Consider the following 21,479-nt stretch of genomic DNA (forward strand, 5'->3'; position numbering starts at 1 on the left):
TAGGTCGCTCGCTCGCTGTCTCTTGTGCTATTAAGCTGGTGTCTCGTGTGCAAGGAGGTTACCCTGGATTGTCACCTGAGAAGGTGGCTCAGCTTTGGGCGACCTGAGAGATCCCACAAGCGCCTGGCTGAGATGCTGCCAGCAGCTGCGTGGGGACGGGGTTTGTCAAGCATCGGCAGTGTCAGACCATGGCTCTGCAGGGTGCGCTGGTGAACAGTGACGGGGCTGTGCAGGGGTGCACTGGAGACTGCATACTCATGGACCAGCAGCATCACAGATGAAAAGGACAGGCACCTTCCAGTCTTCATGATCTGTTTACATTTCCAGTCTGAATTACAAGGAAAAGGGCTGAAAATGCCTTTAAAAAATGAAAACAGAGATTCATGCTGACATTTCTAGGTCCCAAGAGTCAGCAGGGAGAGGAAACGCCTGCAAACACACGGTTCAGGGGCCTTTTGTACCACAGCAGGTTTTCCTAAAGACATGGGCACAGTTGTAGAAAAAAAAAAAATAAAGAGCTAAACAAACCAAATATGGACCAAGAGGGTTCAGTCTCAGGCCCTTGAGCAGGAATTTCATGGTCTTGCATACTTTTGATGGTGATGAAGGTATCGGAGCAGCAGTTGTGAGCTTCCTCTCGCTTTCTGGGCGGTGGTCTTTTGATTTGGGGTTACGGTTCAGCCATCTGGGGGGGGGGGGGGGATTTGGGAATTGATTTTAGTCCCCAGTGATTTTTTTTCTTTCCAGGTGGATGAAGGTTGAAGGAAACTGTGATTTACAGCAGCGGGGTTTCCTTCAGCCCCATCTGCTGCAGCACAGGAGCTGCAGCCCCCCAGAAGTGGCAGGTGCCGTACTTAACCTGGCACAAAGTCACACCTCCAAACTTGAAGGCATTTTGTTATTAAAACGGCACGCCTGGCCAGTGAGGGCTTTCACTTGAACAGAATCCCCATCCTAGCAGAGAATAAATTAAAAAGCCAACTGGCCGCGGCTGCCTGAGGAGCGTCGGGACCAGAGATAGGGCCAGAAGTCAGATAACAAAGTGTCCAAAATTGCGGCGCCTGGTGCAAGGCGTGAAATTAAAACCTTTTCTGCCTCCTCCTGCATGCTGTAACAAAACAGCTCCTGCCACAGTCTGCCGGCACTGGGAGTGAAGAGGAGAATAATTAAATACATGGAGATTTTTGCGTCTGAGGGAAGGTCTTCCAAGGGAAAGGATGACGCTTCTCTCCTGTGGACCTTGGTGCTTTGGTCCTGCGGCCAGGCTAAAGCTGGGAGGGTCTGTGAGCTGCCTGGCTAAGCCGTCTTTCGACTGCCTCTGCTACCCGGAGGTGGGAGGAATCTGTCTTATTTTTCTGTTGTTGTTGCCTTTTCCTTTGAGTTTGCTCCCTTCACCCTCCCTTTCGGGCTCGGCAGCAGCCCCGGGATGTGCTGGTGTTGGATCGGGTATTCTATACCCAGACCTCACAGGCTTTCCAGACCTCAGGAAGGACGTTTCTCTGGAGTTACTACCCAGGAGTGATGAAGAGGGCAGCACTTTTTAATCAAAGTTACATTAGGTGAAGCTTATATTATTCACTCTGTTTTATTGCAGCTATTTTTACACGGGGGTTAGAAGTTAATACTATCCAGCGAGCCTGGTTTTGCTGAATTCTGGCAAGCACTGAAATCCATCAGCACGTCCAGACAGAGTAGGAAAGAGTCCAAGCAAAAAATAAACTCACTAGCTGAACTGAAAAAGCAGTGAAAAAACCTGAACCTTTAAAAAAACTCAGACCCTCAATAATAGAGGATCTGGTCTGAAGGGGCAAAAACCAGCCAGGACCATCAGCTGTAATCAGCAGAAGGGCGAGCTTTTGCAATCAGCACAGAGAGGGGAGCAGGAGCTGTAGCAGGAGGGCTCGGGGGGCTGCGGTGCTGCAGGGTTGGCTTCTCCCTGCCCTGGCAAATGAGCCTGGCCCTCCTCCCGGTCCTCCTCCGCAGCCCCGGTTGATGTGATGAGAATTAGTCTGATTCTACCGGAGGGACATGGGTGCTTGGGAAATGGCTGTTGACTGCAGCCAGTGTCTCAAAGTGAACAGTTTCAGCAAATAAGGCTTTGCAGGGTTGTGTGGTTTTTTGGTTTGGTATTTTTTCTTTCCCCAGGTAATGCCAAAGGTTTAAGCTGTGCTAATTCCAAGGACGCTGGCAGAGCTGGGATCTCCTCTGCTGGTTGAAAAAAGATGTGATGAACTGAGAGAGGGAAGGAGGGAGTTGTCCCTGTGTTTCTAGAAAAGGGCCAAAATGCAGCTTTTTCTTTCTCCTTTCTATTTTCTCTCTTATTCTCCTTTTCCATCTTTTCCCTGTTCTTTAACATAGAGATCCCTTGCTGGAATGTGCTTTCCATGCCGGTGCTTTCTAGGCCCTTTACTAGTGTATTATCTCCACAGGAGATGCTATGGCGAGAACCCAGTTGCCTTGGTTCTTGTGATACCTCCATGCTCGGGGGTGTTCAGAGATTGGGGCCCCTTTAAAAAAAACCAAACAACTCAATCCTGAGTTATTTTAAATAAAACACCAGGTATTTTTAAAAACCACTTAAGCTATTCTCAAAAACCGCTTGACACAATTGGTGTCACCGATTGATTGCTTTGACCCTCCTTCCAACGTGACTTCACAGAATGCTCGGTTGGTTCTTTGGGCTGTATTGCAAAGGCTGGTTCCTTTGGCAACGCTATTACAAATTAAAGAAGAAAAAAAAAAGTAGTTTTAAACCAAAACTCTTCTAAGAAGTGAAGCCTCCTGCTTCCACTCAGATTGGGAAGGTTAATCTGATTTCTTGCATGGAGAGTGCTACAAGTGGGAAGCAGGCAGAGGGGGAAGCGAGCCCAGGGCAATGGCACATCAGCAGGTAGCATCCCGCTGAGAGCAGTGGGGAGCACACAGTGCCCTGCCCGAATGTGCCCGCCTCACTGTGTCGGGGGCAGCGGCGTGGCTGGAGGAAGCTGCCTGCAAAGCAGAGCAGCTCTGCTCTGGCATCAGCTGGGAGGAGGCATGTAAGAGAGCTGGTTACTGACCATGTCAGTGGCTTTGCAAGTGCTTATGGAGGCTTTCTGCTAGCTGGGGGGAGGTTTGAAAGCCGAACGATGCCAAATGCAGCCCAGGACTGCAGAGGGCAGGACCACTGGAGCTGAAGGAGCTTGCGAGGGAGACAGGAGGCTTTAGGAGAGGGCTCTCAAGGCTAGATGCAAGGCCTGTGCTGTTTCCCTAGGCTGTTAGTGTAGGAGCCTTCAAGGATACCCTCTGGAGCTCTCACTAAAAAGCATTGGCAATTTAGGATGGCATTTAATGTAGCATTACTGGGCTACAGTATTATAATTGCTTGCTTGTATTCAAGTTTATCTGCAAAGCTTTTCTGCAAGCAGAGATTCACTGACAAAGGTTTGAACCCTGGTTAGTGGAAAGTGTGCAATGAGCAGGGGTGAGGAGAGGAGGCGGGTCTAGGAGTACATAAAAAGCATCACTTTGGACAGTCCTGGGCCAGTGGTCTTTCTGGAGAGGAGAAGGGAAAAAGGAGGGGAGCCTCACACGGCAACTGCCTTGTGCTTCTATGAAGAGTAACTTGCAAGGGATAGCGAGCTTGTGGCTGCATGGCTCAGCTCTTCCTCGGGTAGACCTACCCAGCAGGGTCTTTTATGGAAAAGGTGTATGGATGTATCTCAGGCCAAGTGCTCTGGGTGGGACTTCATGCCTCCAGCTTCAGTCTGGAAATTAATAGTAAGAAAGAAAAATTGGTGGTTTGGCTTACCCCACCACTTGTCCCTGGTATTAGGGACATGTGTGCTCACTCTTCCACGTGGCAGTGGGAGCAGATCGCCATGTCCTGACGTGCAGAGTGTGGGTAGTGGCAAGGGAGGGGCTGGGAGGGAAGTATCTGGGTGCCCTCTGAAAACCTGTGTGGGAGCCTCAGCTCTTCCTGGTGTTTCTGGATGTTTTGCATTGCTGTTGGGGACAAGAGGATTAAGGAACAAAAGAGAAAAAGAAAAAGTTTTTATTTTTAATGTGAGGATGTATCTAAGCCATGTCCAACATGATTGCTTTTGTGGGTCCACTTGATAAGGTGTCAGGTTTTGAAAACTGTCATTAGAAATAGGGTGTTTGTGGTGTGACTTAACTGATGAGGCGACCAGCCCTGACTGTGTCCTGCGCCGATGTTCCTGCCATACCCTCTGCACCTCACTCTGCATCCGCTGCCTCGTTGCTGCCTCAGGTTTTGCTGAGGCTTGAAAGGTCTCCCCACCTCCCGGTCAGGTTGTTCCTTGGGGATTTGGAGGCAAAAATAGCTGATTTCATTGCTTCAGTAGACCGAAGCTTCAGCAGTGCAAAGCTGTTCATCGTGCCAGGAGCAGGTATTTAAAGCTGTGGTGTGCAGTTCCTCTGGGGTATCAACTCAGCACTGGTGCCTTCTCACTTTGGGGCCACCTCTTCAAAAGCAGCATCTCCAGCCTTCATTTAAAATTGGAAGTTCAGGTGCCAGAGTGCGAATCAGTGTGCTGTGCTTTGGTGGCAGGGTTTGTAATGTCTCAGCCTCGTAAACAAGGGGTGGTAATGCTATTCCCTAGGTACATCCAACGCAGGGATTGTTTAGCTTATCCCCATCTTCAGACTATATGAGCAGAGGTATGATGAGCTGGGTCTGTGCTGGCTGATGGCATTCCTGGTGTAACAGCATCATGTTGAGAGGGGCACTCTGCCCTTCTCCCCTGGGCACTGCTTTTTGCCCAAATGAGTCACCTGAAGGTCTTCAAGGTCATGCCTGGAGGTTGAGGTTGACCGGTACCCATACTGATGTGTCTCGTTCAGTTTCAAGTCAGCTGAACGAGAGCTTGGGCATGTCTGGGGTGCAGAGCATGCACCTTGGCTTTGGGGCTTTGCCTTTGCTTTCCTGGGGCTTGTCTAGGGTGAAGGGGATGGAGACAGAAACTTAGGTGGGCGTAGAAACTTGAGCTCACCTAAGACTGACAGACAGCAGGTCCCTGCCAGACATCGGCAATAAGCTTCTGATGGTGATGACAAGGAGGTGAGTGAAGGTGAGAAACACCAAAATAAGAGAGGGGAAACCCTGATTTATTTGTAATTGTTGTGAGTTTTGTTTAAGTTTGTAACCTATAAGCCAGTGATGCTGAAGAAACAAAGTTGGGCAAATAATCCATTTTCTCAGCTGTGAATGAGGGCAAAGCCGAGGGAAGAGGAGAACTGAAGTGACCCATGTGAAAAGTATAGACTTAACCCCATCCCTCAGGCAAGGTTTGAGGGGATTAAGCTGGATTTGTGCCTGTTTCCCACCACACAGATGCTGCCCTGAGCTGAAGGGTTTTGGCCTAGAGTGAATGAAGGGAATTCCAAAACATTGCTCCTTTAATTCACCCAGATGTGCCAGTCAATGCAGCCGGTGAGCTGAGTCCTCTGGGAAAATCCTTTTCATTAGGAATCCTGCTAGACGGGGAAACGGCGCAACGTGAACACAATCATCCCATCTGATGCACCGAGATCCCAGCCTGGATTAAAGAAAAGCAAAGCCGAAACAAAACCCAGAAGCTGAATGATTCAAAGAGCTTTATTGCCGTAAATGAGTGTTTTAATCACAGCTTGGAGGGCGTGTTGCTGACCAGGAATGGAGAATAAATGCACCAGCAATGTGGCTGTGCAGCTGCATGCGATGGTTTGCATCCCTTCCCCTTGTGCCCGGTGCTTGGCTGCATCGCTCTGTGCAGAGCAGCCCCTAACACGCAATGCTCCTGTAGCGGAGTTTTGCCTCTGCAAGGAGATTAACTGGAGAACTGTGAATGAAGAAGACAGTACCTTGGAAAAATCACTTTTCAGAGCTGCCTTTTCCCCATTGCCTGCACAGAAACCCTCAGCCTTGCTGAGGGCAGCACTGGGAGCAGATCTGTCCATCTTTTCCTCAGGGTAGGATCTAAAACTTCTAATCTGATGCCAAAAAATGACAGCCTCAGTAAAATTACTAGGTGTGTGATGCTTTATAACTTGCCCCACCTGTAGCCAGAGGCAAGGATTACTTGCCTGCCTCTCTTTCTCTGTCCTCAAGAGGCTGATGACTTTATTGGCCCTTTTTGTGCTAATATTGCCTTTCCACTTCACAAATAATTGCTGTGTGGGTCTGCATGGTTAGCATAGTCTCAGCAAATTCAGAGCATGCGTCCTCAGTCTGTGTTTGGCTTTGAAGGATGTTCTTTTATTGTTCCGGAGTTGAACATCAACGTTTGGTCTGACACAAGGTGCTTCTTCCCTTTACAAACTTTGCTGTGTTCCCACTTGCCCCTTTTCCTCTCCTTTCGAGGCTGGTTGGCTCCTGATGCTCTATGCTCAAGCATCTTCTTTTTGGACCAGGAGCCTTATTCACCATGTACCTTGCAGCTCTTGCACAATTTTTCTTGCCAGTGCTGCTGGCTGAGGCCTTGCCTCTGATCTTCCCAGGTGGGAAAAACCTTACTGTCATAAGAAGGTGTGAAAAAAACAACTGTGCCGTGCAGAGTAAGATGAGCATCTTCCGCCTATAGCAGAGGGCAGGCTCTGTCCTCAGGGTACCTCATCCTCAGTGCAGGCAGGTGGCCTCAGGCGTAACAGTGGGACAAAGCTGCTCCGCACCTGGGTGCAGTGTGTAGCACTAAGCAGGGAGTTTTCAGGTCAAAGCAGGTAAAGCTGGGGTGTTGTGTGTTGGTAAACCCATCTTTCATAGCATGCATGCTCACAGAGATGAGTTTGGTGCATGTGGCACATATGCCATTCCTTATGCTGTGGCACTGGGAAGCTGTGTGAACTTGGACACTTGATGCTTTTCTTCCTGTTTCTTCCTCCTTTGGGTTGCAAGATTTCCTGTCTTTATTATATGTCTTAATTAGCTTGGTCTAGCTCTTTTGCTGGTTTTTCCTGCTCTAGAGGTTCAAGGGCAAGTCAGTAAGTCTTCAGGTATTTTATTTAAAAAAAAAAAAAATTCCCTACATGTTCCTTTGTCCCAGGTTTGTAACTGCTCTTTCTGCCTCTGAGCACTGCAGAGGTTGTGGGAGACAGCAAATTGGGGTGTTAGCTCTCGTGGGAGAGTGATATCCACATTGCTGGACTCCCTCCAGGGGAACCATGGCATGGCATGGCTCGACAGAAATGCTTCATGCTGGAGTTTGCTGTTTTAGCACAAGTGTTTCAGCAAGAGCGAAGCCCGATGAGGAGGCCTGAGCTGAACTGTTATCGATCCTTCCTCTGGTAATAAAGCCATCCGTGGGAAGACAGGGAAATACTTTTTTTTGAATCAGCACAGCTGTACGGATTTTGTGCTTGCTCATGTCGAGAGCGATACCTGCTCGCAGGCTGCTGCAGAGGCTTTCCTAGGAGTTTCTTTTTGATGGATCTTTGGGACCTCCAAATCCCAGACTTCAAAGAGAGATTTATTTCCCTCCTTTTTTGAGGACAAATTACTTGCTCCACCTATGGTCAGAAGTGAGCCACTCTGTGCTGTGAAAGGTGCTTTTAGCTTTCTACCAGAACAAGGGATAAACAAGCAGTAAAATAAATAAATAAGGTAGAAAAGCAGGTAGGTTTCTATCTGCCTGGCTACAATGGTAGTGCAAGAGATGGGGGAAAGAAAGGTGATCCTCTTTACAGGAATACACGTGCTAGATCAGAGGGTCTTTTGAAGACGAGACGGTGGTTGAGAGCATGTGGGATAGGAAAGGAGATAGCAAGAAGTCCTGGCGATGAGCTGGTGTGAAAGCAAGTCCCAGTTTCTCCTTGGCCAGGAGCTGGCCACTGGGTCCTCCTTCAAGGGGGCTCAGGATGGCTTGAGAGCCAGGGAGGAACAGATGCTGGGCTGGCATGGAGAGGAACTTGTGAATAGATAAGCATCCACAGATTGCATGTATATATTTGCAGTATGCTGTATAAATGAATGCAATACCTAATGATTCGTGGCTATTATTTGAAGGGCCCCACTGTTACAGATTTATTTGTCATTTCTTGTAATAACACCGATGATAATGAATTCATTTGTATTAATGCGGGTGTCGTGGACTTCCGCTGATATTCTGCATTAATTAATGTACCATTAAAAGAAAGTGTCACCCAATTAATATCAAGTAGAAGCAATACTGCCAGTGTCCTGTCATTAGGGTTTCATTTGTAATGCATTGTATTAACGCTCTGCCTTAATGGAAGTCATTTGCAATCTGGAGTGTCACCTGATGGGCTGCCATGGGGGTGCTAGTTTGCACCTCTTGCAGCAAGGGTTACTCAGACGAATTGATGGGGACAGGCTGCCGTTAAGAGTAACCCTTGTTGCTGCCTGGGCTTGGGCATGTCAGCCTGCACTGCTCCTGCCCTCCCTGGCTCTGGCACAGACGGCTGCCAGAGGTCGGTGTGCTGCTTCCAGATATCTTTCCTTCCCAGCTTAAAGGCTGGTGCATTAACTTAACCCACCTTCTTGACCTCTCCCTAGGTTTAGAAAGTAAAAGTTAGTGGCAACTGCAAATAAAATGAAATATAAAAAATAGGATCTGCCCAGTTCATGGTATCACCCCGGAGCGCAAATCAGAAAAGGGATTTCTTCTCTCACCCCGTAATGTATGTTGGCTGGTATCAGTAAATCACGCTGGTGATTTGATTTTGCTACAGAATTTTAATATAGAGAGGAGGGATAGTGGAAAATCTCACCAGCTGCTGCGGGTCAGGGCTGCCTTTGCTTCCCTGGGCAAAAGGTGCCTCAGCCAGTGCTGAGAGCAGAGGCAGGAGTGGAGACCTTGACTGTGGCGACCTGGATCCACCCGCTTCATGCCCACCGTCTCTGGCAAGATTACAGCCGAAGGGGTGCCGGGCCATCTGCGGTGCATGCCCTTGGAAAGGGGGAGATTGCTCTGAATGCCCTCTTCCAGCAGGATAATCACACCAGCACGCCATCGAAGCCAGGAGCTCTCTGACTGACAGGTTTTCACATTCTCGGCATTGTCTCTGACTTTCAAATGTCTCGTTAGACCATCTTGGGTTCCCATCTGCCATCTCTGAAATTGGGACTGACATAATAGCAGCCCAGGAGGGCAGCACGGGCTGCCTCCCAGCCCTTGCTCCAGACCTGCCTGGCTCCTCGAAGGCTGGAGATGGATAATGGACAGAAATGGGAGAGAAACGTGGATTCTCCAATGGGATTTGGCTGCAGGCACTGAGTTAGTGAGGTTGTGGTTGCTTTACCACCCTTTTCTTATTTTCTTTCCCAGGGCAGTGGGAAACAGTCTGTTTTACAGGGTGATCCCCCTTCCTAGGAGAGCTGTAGTTTTTGGTTCAGATATAGGACTCTGCATTTACACATTAAAAAAAAGGGTATTGGTTCAAACCAGTTGCCAGCAATCTGCTTGGTGTCGATGGTCTGTGCCCTTTGTTGTTTACCCATATCAATCTCTGTGTTTCCATTCTTCCAGATGATTAGTAAAAATGTCAAATAATGGGCAAAGACCTGCAGGTTCCCAGCAGGAATCCATTAAAAATACACTTGCCTGATAATATTCCTTGTTTACAATTGTATTTTGAGGTCTATGTGCTAGCTGACTGTGGTGATTTTGAATTATTCTATGTGTTAATCAATCTCACAGAGCACCAAGTCATATGGCTTAGAGAAGATGATGTATGTGACTTTGACTCCGTCATCCTTTTTGACCAAGATTGTTGTCTGGTAGAAAGATGAGAGAGAGAACAGAGCAGGATCTATTGTCTGTCAGTTTTGTGGGAGGTGTTAATGCTGCTACTTTCCTTTAATTCCCTATTAGCCAAGAGCTATGCTGAGGGTTTTGTTATTTCACCTGGAGTTGATGTAGCTGAGAGGTGTGAAGTCACTCCCATTGAAGAAATCCTGATAGCATGTTGGTTGCTCGGCCAGGTCTGCTGCTGCTCCTTGGTGTTTGCAGGGCTGCTGAAAATCACCAGGAATGGTCTGGCAACTGCCTTGGCCATCGCCTTTAACGCTCTTTGGCAGGAGTTATCAGACCTGCTGACTGAGATGTGTCTTGCTGGAGGAGGCTGAAAACATAAAGGTAGACTGCTTTGTCCCTGCCAGAGCTCTCCCCACCTCTTTTCTGAAGGTGGAATGAACAACCCCACGCGGGTTTTTCTAATCTCTCAGATTGTGCTTCTGTGCTCACGACTTTATGGTCCTGTAGCTGCATGTTCATAGCAGTCCATCTCAGTGGCTTTTTGGTTGCTGGAAACATTCCCACGAAGGTTCCCCTGCACAGAGTATGTTACCCTGCTGGCATTAGCTTTGCTGCTCTTCATTACTTCTCGAGAACAGCAAACGCAAACCCAGGGTGCAGTGTCATAGCTCAAGTTACCTTGAAATAGGGGCTGTTGAGGGAAATGAGCTTCAACAGACAAAGCTGGCTGTCTGCTTAAATAACCAGTGACAGCGTGGGCAGGATGGCTTCTTGAAAGCCGGTATGGAACTTGCTTTCTTCTCTTTGCTCTCTTTCTCCTGGTGTTTCACCCACCTGGCTGCTTTCTGGCTGCTTGTTGGCAGGTGGGGTGGTTGTGCAGGGCAGGGCTGGCTGGGGATGTGGAGGGACCGAGCACCAAGATGAAGGCAAGGCTTGGAGGGACAGAAGAGCAGCAGTCCTCTGGGTCTGGTGGTTTGGCTGGGGATGGAGGTCGTGGTGCAGCCCCTGTGCAAGCCCAAGCCTTGCACTTGCTGTGGTCTAGGGCAGGCAGCTCCTTTTGCCCCTGGAGCTGCAAATTAAAGCTCTGCCGTATAATGCTTTTCCTCCCCTTGCTTTCTCTTTCAAATATAACTCCATTCCGGATGAGTGCTTGGGCTGCGTGGCCACTGTTGCTCTCTAGAGCGGAGAGCAGGGGAGGGACAGGTCCCACTTATCGTATCACTGCCTGGAAGGGACAGCAGCCAGAGCCAGTTGGGAAGTTACAAATAAGAGGAGGAATGTTGTGGGTTTCTTTATTTTCTTATTAGCACTTCCTTCCTCTCCCATCTGCCCTCTCTTGCCTATCTGGGGCTTGCCCCTCAAGACCTGCGCCGCAGAAGTGATGAGTGCCACAAGTAGAGGTGGCAGAGCCACTGTGCGCCCAGCTTTTGGGGATGCCGTGCCATAAATCAGCCATCCAAGCCCCGTGCTGGCAAGGGCAGAGTTATCTTCAGTGGGAAATGGGGCAGCTCTGGGCTGGAAAAAGCGAGCAGCTTTATCCTGTGGGATACCAGAGCATCCTCCCCCATTTGTGGCTGCTTGCCCTCTGCTTGCTGAGCGCTGTTGTCCTGCCAGTGTGGCAAATTCCCCCACGGGCTTGCCGGTTGCGATGTCCCTTTCTTCAGCACCGTGTGTTGGGTCGGGCTGTGTCTGCCATGAATAAGCGCTCTCAGCTCCAAGTGCAGTTATCCAGCTACTAATTCAGTCTCCAGCTCCTATAATGCATCTATTCCAGCTGTGTTTATGGTGTTTTCAAAAGCCCCTCAATTGAATTATAGCTCTGCGGTGGCCGTTTGCCAGTGTCACCCGATAATGAGGGAGGTCACTTAATAGAGATAGCAACAAGAGATACATATTAACGAGAGCTGATTGGAAGGTGGGGTGAATTTCAACCAAAAAAATTACAAAAAAGGAAATTATCAGGTTTTAAAATCAAACTTTGAAATTGGAAATTGCTTGGCTCGGACTAGTAGTAATGCAATTAATAAATGTAATTAAAAGTGTAATAAAGAATACAGGAATTGAAAGTCTGCGCACATCCATGTGAGCATTTAGAGCGGGCGTGTGAGCAAGGGACCCAGTCTGGCAGTCAGGCCGCCTCCGAGATGCAGTCTGGGGAGGGAAACCAAAACCTGGGGCTGGTTTTTCCCCTCAGAAGAGTCTGGAAGAGGGGCTGGCGCTCGTTCCAGCTCTGCCTTTGCAGCTTTCTCCTGCAGCACTGCATATGAGACCTGGATGGGAACAGGTGACTTAAATCTGTCACAGGTGGCCCAGGGACGAGGGAGCCAGGATTTCAGCTGTAGCAGAAGAGCACTTGGATTCAGTGTCAGCTGTGTTACACAGCACCTCTAAGATGCCTTGCCTTGAACAAGGGGCATCGAATCCCCCTTCCTGCCCTGCAATGAGACGGGATCGGCGAGAGCGCCTTTGACTAGAGCAGAGGGGGATGTCTGAGCCAGCTTTTAGCCGAGCGCAAAGCTCCTTTCATCTGCCCCGCTGTGTGGTGGCAAGAGGCAGGGAGAGGGAAGAGAGCTGCCAGGAACAGCAGCAGGGAATTATTTAAGAGTAATAGGTTGACCTGAGACATAACAGGAGCGTGAAGCAGCAAAGCATCTCCTGATGGGAGCGGTCAGCTCCTGCCTTGATGCAGGGGCAGTGCAGGGAAAAAAAAGCAAGACCTGAAATAGGGCTGGTGAGGTGGTTTCGATGCTGATATGAAGATCACAGCACGGGTGGCTTGGTTTGCTGCCTGCTGCTCCAGCCCTCATGCCCGTCTCTGTATGCCCCCCAGTCCGTTTGCCTCGCCTCCTCTCATCCCATCGACCTTCAGACAGCTGTTTGGCCAGATTGCCTGCCGTTTTTCCACATTATTTGCATTGGTACAGCATGCGCGCATCCGCATCCTAATCATTTCTACTAGCTTCTGCTGGGGTGCTGCTGGGTGACTTTGCCCTGGGAGGTCAGATGGAGGTCCTCTACATGGCCAGCCACTGGAGATGGGGAGCAGGCTTGGAGGGACCATCCTCAGATAAAACTGGGCTCCTCCCAGACATTGCCCCGGTCCTGGAAATCCTTCCTCTGGGATTTGTGTCCAGTCCTTGTTGGCTGCAGGAGAAGGATGGAGCCCGTTGCTGTCGGTATAGTGGGGTGAGCTGCTGGGTTAGAGAACAACTTTTAGGCTGAGGGTTGTGGTGCATGCACAAAGTGGATGTAAGCCTGCAAAGCTGCAGCTGGGGCAGTGGACCTGTTTCTCAAAGCCCGCTGCTCGTTTAATTAAAGAATTGATTGAGTGTTTGCGTGCAAGAGAAAGGGAGAGAGAGGAGAGGGAGGGTCCTTTCAGAATCTCCGAGCACTCCTGACACCCTATGTTTCTAGTGCCCAACCGAAGCTTGTAACAGCCTGCCTGTAGGTTGGAAAGGTGGATGCATTTAAGGGAAGGGAGTATCTGAGAAACTAACTCCCGGATCTCCTCCGCTTCATCTCCCACCTTTACTTCTGACTCTGACCCCACTGTAAAAAAGTCAGTGCTACATATTCCCCCTCTCAGCCCTTTGCCCACAGGACGCCCGGTGTCAGGCCAGTTGGACGAGACTGATGGATCAAGGCACGTTCGAGGTGTTGGCGGCCCGTGGCCCGTGAAATGGTTTTGCTATGGTGGAAAGCTCTCAAAGGCGCTGTGCAAATCTGTTCCGTTAGCAGGGTGAGCGGCTGTCTGACAGCCGGAGGGTTTTATACGCTCTTGGAGCAGGCGCCGTGGGCCTGGTGAAATGGCACAGATGCTGGCTTTTCTGCAAACAGCCTTTTCATTTAGCCCTGTATGAAAGAAGGGCTTGTTCACATAGGTTTACATATACCTTAAAAATTGTTCCCCCTAAAGTTTCCCTTGAAAAGCTTTTTCCTCACAAGCTCCTCACCCAGTGCATCTCCGGTCCTCATTGCACTGGCCTTGTCCCGTCGCTGCTTTGGTCCTCGGTGCCTCTCCAGCACCAACCCTCGCGCCAGCAGAGCTGGCTCTGCAGCCCTTGGGGAGCATTGGTGGCAGGCAAGAGTAGATTGTGCTCTGACACTTTTAGGGAGTCCTGCCCAGTGCCCCTCGTGTTCAGCTGTGACCGTGTAACCTGGCACGTCGTGCCTCCAGAGGCTGCATCTCCTCCGGGTCGTAATCTGCCTTGTATTGCCACGTTTCCTCAGAGTAGCATCCATCAGAAATTTTATTACTAATGCATTTTACAGCAGGATTCATAATAAGATATTAAAGACTATAGGTGTGTCCAGAGAGAAAATATTCTCTCCAGCAGTAAATATGTTAAAAAGGCCCTTTTCTGACAATCTTTTCTTTGGTATTAGCTGCCCTTTTGCAGAGAATATTGTGGCTTTGGTGTCCCAGCTGTCTATGTGCCAGGGTTAACACAGGACATGTGTGTGTCTGGTCACTCATGCTGGAGGGTGCATGGGAGGTGACAGCCCAGGCCAGGGGAGGTGTTTGCTGCAGTGGGCCACGCTTGGTCCATACCCGTGAGAGCTTTTGGATGGAAAAAAAAATTCTTTCTGGTCACTCAAACGTGTATATTGCCTTGTCGTACTGCTGTGTTGGTGTAAGAGAGGTAAGGTCTTGGTCTCTCCTTTGCCACCTCCTTGTGCAGCAATGTCCTTTCATGTTTGGACAGGGATTTTAGGGTTGTTCATTCCTTATTTTAACCCAAGTCTATCCTTGCTATTGGTGATACACTGAAATGGAGTAGTCCCCTCCTGTACCTTGCTGCTCTTGGTTTGGTCTTCCTGGTGCTTTGGGTAGCCATATGTAACATACGCTGTTACCATTCAGTATTTCTTTCTGGCAAACAGAACCCCAGAGCTTCTTCCTATAAGATTTTTACAACAGTTTGAACCTTTCTTATTCATTTATTGCAAAATAAAGGAGATACAAATGACCCCACTACCTTGCACCCCCGCATCCCCAGCCCATGCAGCTCAGCGGTATTGCAGCTGGCTCACCGGAGCCCTTTAACTCCCGGAGCTGCTCAGGAGGGGGGACCTGGGTGCTGGAGCTGCTCCTGCTGAGCTGTTGGATGAAGGATGGGGTGCTAGAGACAGGTCAGGGGCAGGTCCCACTCCCATTTGCCCTCCTTCTCCTCCATGGGATGCATCTGTCTGCATATTTATTTTTATCTCACATCTGCTGGCATCTTAACAAAGATTTAATGATATGACACGGTTTTGTCACCAGTTCTTTTTTCTGTGGTGAGTTAAGCTTCATCACTGGCTGCTGGAGAGAGTCAAAAGCTTTAAAAATGAAAAAATTTGGTGACTTGTGTAGAAAACTCACCTGTTTGCCAGAAGCACCTGTAGGCTGTCATCTGTCTGCATTTCTTTTTTTCTGGACAGAAAAGATAGAATTTGCTATTTTTGCCTGTTGGTGAACTAAGCATAACCACAATTAATCTTTGCTAAGGAAGAACAGCCATGAGGAACACGCAGAAGAGTCCTATAAATGGGCCAAATGCTGAAAACGCAGAAACACTGTCCGTCTTGAGCTGACTTGGTGCAGGGCTTACCAGTCGCATCTCCCTGGGATGTGCCCTCTGCCTGTTATTTACCATCAAACACAAAACTAAGCCAGTGCTGTTTATACAGATGTTTCGCTCCATTGTTTAGATGATGGGCTGCATCTTTTGAGAAATAAAGACGTCAGCCTCCCACTGAGGAATATCTTGAGCCTGTTTGACCCAAAAATGGCAAGAGGATTTCAAAGACACACTTCTTATGCTTTTTAAGACAGATGGTCTGAAATTCCTCTGAGTCCTGACTGTGTCCTGCCTGGGCATGAACGCTGCAAATGAGACCTCTTTTCCTGGAGGACTGTTGAATATGGGGTGTCTGCATCCCACAGCTGGTTTTGCCTTGCCAGAGTTTGGTTTGGTTTTGTTGGGTTTGGTTTGTTTTTTTTTTTTTCTGCTTGAATTTGAGCTGGGGAAAAAAGATGGGTTACCCAGAGCACTTCTTACAGGTCTGCATCTTTTGACCTGTGTGCTGTCAGGAATAAGGGTGTGAATTTGGTAGTGAAATTTTCCCACTGACCTGTGCACTTTGGGCAGTATCAGAGATTTCCCTCTCCATGACCATGCTGTTCTGCTTCAAGCCCCTGTAAGGCTCCTCCTATTGCCTGGGAGCCCTTCTGCTCCCCTCCGAAATTCCCCAGCGCTGTGCTTTGCTGGTGCACTCACCCATGTGCTTGCTGGTGCCCACTGCCCCCCACTGAGGGTCCTGCCCTGGCGTCCCTCACAGCCCCTCGGATGCTTTGGTGTAGATGCCAGTGCCTGTTTTCCAGGGCCAGCTAGATCTTTGTCCAGAGCTGATACCCCTTTTGTATGGCTTTTGCTATCCTGGCCAATGAAGGGACCTGGTCAGCAAAGCTGTAAAATAAGGATAAAAATACAGTAATTGCAAAGTCAGAGCTCAGGCAGTGTCTGCGGGGGCCGGAGCTGATAGCACCAAAGCTGGTGATCTCCGTGTCCCTCCAGGCAGCTTCTCCTTTGGAAGGACGAGGAGATGAACTCTCTTCAAAGCCTGCTTTTGGGCTATTGTATGAAATACAATGCTGGGGAAATCAAGCTCTCCTCTTTCACAGCCTGCCGTGCAGCCCCATAATCACGGGTGACCAGAGCAGATTTGCATGTTAAAAGGAGTGGCTAGGGGCACTTAAAAAGAAGGGGAAACATATTCATCAAGTCCAGCTTTATCCTTATGAATGTTATTATTCCTGGGGACAATATGCCCCAGACCTCATCGGTGCAACCCTGCATCTCGTCTTTGGCTGCCTCTCCCCTCCTCCCCTTATTAATGGTTAATTTGTAATGCTCTTCATGCTGACATTGATACCCCGGGTGGCTCTGGGGGAGGAATTTGAGATGGCAGTTGTTGGAGCATGTGGAACGCAGTGGTCAAAGCAGTGTCCTGGCAGCAGTGAGGGGAGGGCTGTGGGATGCTCTGGGGCTGCTCCTAGCTGATGATGGCTTGGGGGAGGCAGGTAGCCCAAAGAGGGATGGGGAGATGCTCTAGTCCTGTCCAAGAAGGTGTCTTGGGAGTGCTTGGAAAGCAAACGCCCACCACGGCCCCTCATGAAGGGCTTCTCCACCCCAACACGCCTCCCAGGCTGACCAAGTCCCGGTTCCTGAGCTCTCCAAATACACAAGCCAGGATTAACGTGCTGTAGGCATGGCACAAAGTCAAGGGCTTAAAAGGCAGCAGGCCAGATCTGGGTTAAGCATGCCAGAAAATGAGCAGTTGTAAGGTAAGGGGTAGCAAACTGCTGGGACAAATGGGCTGGGGAGGCTGTGGTGTCTCCATCACTGGAAGGCTTTAAGGATGGGAATGATTTAGGTGTAGTATGGGGACAGGTTTCTCTTTGGAGGTCCCTTCTAGCTATATCTTTTATGCTTTTATGATTGCTGATCACAAAAAAACTTGAAGGTGCTTTAAAAAATAATCCTTGGGCCATGCCCTGCAAGGCTTTCTTTAGCAGCTTGATTTAGAGGGGCGAAAAAAAGAAAGCAAATGAAAAATCTAGGTGGGAACTGCAACCTCTCACACCTCTGCAGAAGTGACACTGAAGTAAGGAAACGAGTTTTGCTCGAGCCTGAGGCCAGCTTAGATGTCAGAGCATCCCTGCAATGCTGTGTGGCTGGATGCAAGGGCAGGGAGGCATGAGGGACGTGTACGGATGAGGGTGCAAAAGCACACCACGCATGCTCAGTGCTGCTTTCAGGGCCCTGAATGTGAGTTGTGGGTTGTGCCCTGGGTTCCCCGCTCTGCCTAACCAAGCTCACCGCAAGTCCTGCCACCTGCTTTGGAGGCAAGTTTCTGCTTGCCTGAGCCTTGCCTGGGGCAATTCAGATGTTTTGGTTCTTTTCTGGTGCCATCACCCAGTATTAGATCAGTTAAATCAGATCTCCAAGCGTGGAGCCCTAGTTTCTCATGCTTTCTAGTGGAGGTGGTAGCCTGGGACAGCCTTGCTGAAGCCCTGCCGTGGTCCACTGCGAGCTTTGTGGTTCCCCAAAAACCTGAAAATGGCTCAGCTTTGGCCAAGGATTTGCAGGAGGAGCTCCACTTGGAAGCAGAGCCCCATCTTCTAAGCTCTGTATCTCCTCAAGTCTTCTTTCCACCTTCTCAGCACTTCATGATACTTCTCTATGAGCTGAGGATGAATAACTTAATACAAATTAAGTTAACAATAAAACACAGAGGCTTGGGAAGAAGTTTGCAGAAATAATCTGTATTATCCCAACTGGCTATAACCAGCCACTGCTGTGTCTCACTTCTGACCTTTGTTGTCTGGCTTTCAAGTTTTAGCTCTTCGTCAACCCTTAATGTGGCTGTGAACGTGTTACAAGCATAAGGACTTGCCCAAGCGGTCGTGATCTGCGCGTACCTGCAGCCTGGGTCCCCAGCAAAGCCTTTTTGCTTGCAGTCTGTGCTTCTGCCTTTGGAGAGACAAGAATATGCATTTAAGATTTGCATAGGAACATGCAGCTGTTCCACCAAAAATGGATAATTGTTCTCCCTGCTGTGAAGTTAAACAATAAGAAGTGCCAAACTGCATTTGCCATTGCTGATTTTGTGCACTCAGCTGCATATTTTATGCATGTAGATTAATTCCAGATTTATGACGATTTAACTGTTAATGCCTGCATTAATAGGGCCAGGTTCTAGTTGCTGTGGAAACTATAACTTTGTATTTTACATAAAGTTCTGTGTTGCATTTAATGCCTTTTTTTTTTTTTTTCTGAGGCTCTCATATTTAATGTCTTATGGTGAAAACGGAGAAGGAATCAGCATTGAAAATAAAAATGCCTTTGGGCAGAAAACAAGTTTCAGCAGAGAGAGTAATTTTTCTAGAAAGTTGTGGTCTCTGGGAAAATAAGGGTTTGTGATAGAATGCCATCTTGACCACAGCTGTATAACTATTATTATAAGTGTGTAACAACTATTATAGCTGCTGCAATACTGTAATAAAGAAAACAGCTGTATAACTTATAAATGCCCTGAAAATATAGTACTGAAGTTCTTGGGTCTCTAGATATTCCTTTTGGTGGGCAAAGGAAATTGCTGATGTGCATTTGATGGGAAAATAGGCTGGTGCACAATTTTACCGATTATATTATTTTTTTTATTTCCAGAATACACCAGTGGGCACTCCTATTTTCATAGTGAATGCCACGGATCCGGACCAGGGGGCAGGAGGCAGTGTGCTTTACTCCTTCCAACCTCCTTCCAATTTCTTTGCTATCGACAGTGGCCGTGGCATCGTGTCAGTGATACGTGAACTGGACTATGAAGTGACTCAGGCATACCAGCTCCAGGTCAACGCAACGGTGAGTCTTAACCTGGCTGCTGCAGGGGAGGAGACATTTTCTGGAGGGACTGCAGTGGGGAAGGAGCTGCTGCTTACTTATTTTATTGCCCCACTCTGGCATCTTCTCAGGCACATCAAGCATTTTCCACTTAGAAAGGTATAATAGCAATGCAGTGCCTGGGTAATTTCAAATCACTGCTGTGCAGCTCGTGGAGCACAGCTGCACCTCTCCAACAGCACTGTACATGTGTCAGGGGCTTCTGCATAAAGGTGAGCAGCTCCCTTGGTGAAGAAAGCCAGTACAGGGCATACAGACCATTAAATCCTCTGGTCTTATTCCTTGTGCATCATGGCTTATAACAGATGGATTCACCTGTATTAAACCCCTGAGTCTTACTTAGCAAAAGCAGAGTTCAGACATCAAGAGTTAAAATTTTGGTGGACAGAGGAGGAGAAACCAAGATCCTAATTACAGTTGATGCCACTGTACCAGGAGGGGGACCCCTGGGAGAGATACATCCAGGTGGCCACCATGGCAAATACATGCCCCACATGAATGGGAAACTTATTTCCTGGTGTCAAATCTAGCAAGAGCTCAATAGGGAGTGTGTGAATGAGCAGCCCCGTGCAAGCAGGCGCTCTAGGTGATGGCTCCTTTCCCATCTCAGACACAACAGAGGAAGGTGAGATTCAGCCCTACAATACATCTGATCAACTCTGCATTCAGGAGGTGGGGGGGGAAACCCTTCCTGACCCCTCCAGGCAGCTGGCTAGAGCTCTTGAAGCGTGTGATTTAATCAAGATCATTGTCTTAATGCAGAACCACAAATGTCACGAGGCCGTGGAGGGCTGTGCAGGGCTGCTTTTGCTCTTCATGGCCACGGAGAGTGGGCATTTGCAGACTGCATGGCCACAGGCAAACAGCTCAACCTTTCAGCCCGATCTCTGCATGTTCAAGGCTGTGGAATTTTCTCCAGGAGCTTATTTTTTCTGAAATATGCCTCATTTTATTTTAAATACTCCAGTGATAAGAGGCCCTGCCCGTTGTTTATTTTCTTATCGGTCTCTGTCGCCAGCACACTTTCCCAGGATGTGCTGTTGAACTGTCTAGTGGGTTACAAAACGTGGGACCAAACACAAGCCCTGATGGAAACGTGCCTTTCTTTCCCATGTCTGACTCTGGTTTCCTCAAGGACACAAGGATGCCATCTTGGTCCATCCAGCTCCATCTAGACCCATATCCCCAGTGCAGTTACTAGAAAAAATAAAATGGAGGCATATCTAGTACTTGCTACCTAATACGCTCCTGGCTTCTAGTGATTTCCAGCTCAGGGAGTTCAAAGACTTAAATATTACATCTCTGAACTGGGCTTGATTGCATTTGTGGGAATATCTCCTCGTCTCGGTCGCAAGGTGCTGGTAATTTCTAGCAGAAATGCAATGCGGAGCAAACCCCCGAGCAAAGCTCAGCCCAGGAAGGAGGATGAGAGCTGCACCAGCATAGCAGGAGCTGGAAGAGCAATGCAGTCTCTTACCTGCCTGATGAAGGGTTTACATGGTCTGGAGTGAGAATTGGGGTGATGGTGAATTCAGGGTGGCCGCAAGGGCTTCAAGAGCAGCTATGGAGCCTTGGTTCAAGACAGGAGCCATTTCATCCCAGGGGTGTAGGCAGCAAGGGCAGAAAGAGACTGGAAAGGGCGGCGTGAGAGATGGTAGGTGAGGAAACTTGAAATGTGCTTGCTTTTTCAGTGCTATCTGTAATAATTTAACCAAAATTTAAGAGATGAAGGGGAGGAAAAAAAACCATTATCTGAAGAAATGAAAGACTTCAACCTGATAATGCTAACAACAGAGTGCAAGTCAGAAATACGCATCCATCCAGGCCATAAACGCTGAGGCCTGCAGGTTGAGAGGATAATGTACAAGCTGTGTTGTTGAATACGGTTTAAATTAACATTAATCTTCTGGCAATCAGTCCTTGTCGCTGTTCAGAGCCATTTTGCAGAAGCGTGTGGTAACCTCTAATGGTCGCCTTTCACCATGGTGCTTGATTAGGGGGTAAGGAGAGATTTATTTCCTTCCCTTTGTGTGTTATGTCTTTGCTCCTGCCCTTCTAGCAAAGGGCTACGGGCATTGGGGTTGCTTTTGAGCTCCCATGGGATGAGGCTCCAGCAAGAGAACTGGTGGCAGCAGGGCACTGCTGGGACAAGCCGGTGGCAGCCTGCACTGCTGTTGTATTAGCTGCTGGGGAAGGGTCTTGCTCTGGGAAAGTGCTTGTGGCTCCGTCCTGATGAATTGTGATGGGGTGTAAGGGAGATGATGCTCCTGCTCAGAGCATTGAAATGTTCGAGGGGCACCGCTGCTTGTCCTAAGATTGCTGTGTGCTTGTTGTGACCTGC

General features: G+C 48.7%; 1 protein-coding gene across 1 annotated transcript in view; it reads left to right on the forward strand.

Annotated features, from left to right (window-relative positions):
- LOC140655636 (cadherin-23-like) overlaps positions 1 to 21,479 on the forward strand; it is a 130,346-nt gene that overhangs the window by 32,261 nt on the left and 76,606 nt on the right. Inside the window, exon 5 of the mRNA XM_072870380.1 lies at positions 18,905 to 19,099. Coding sequence (XP_072726481.1) covers positions 18,905 to 19,099 — 195 coding nt within the window. The remainder of the gene's footprint in view (positions 1 to 18,904; positions 19,100 to 21,479) is intronic.

The sequence above is a fragment of the Ciconia boyciana genome, chromosome 8 (genome assembly GCF_034638445.1).
Source record: "Ciconia boyciana chromosome 8, ASM3463844v1, whole genome shotgun sequence".
Lineage (NCBI taxonomy): Eukaryota > Metazoa > Chordata > Aves > Ciconiiformes > Ciconiidae > Ciconia > Ciconia boyciana.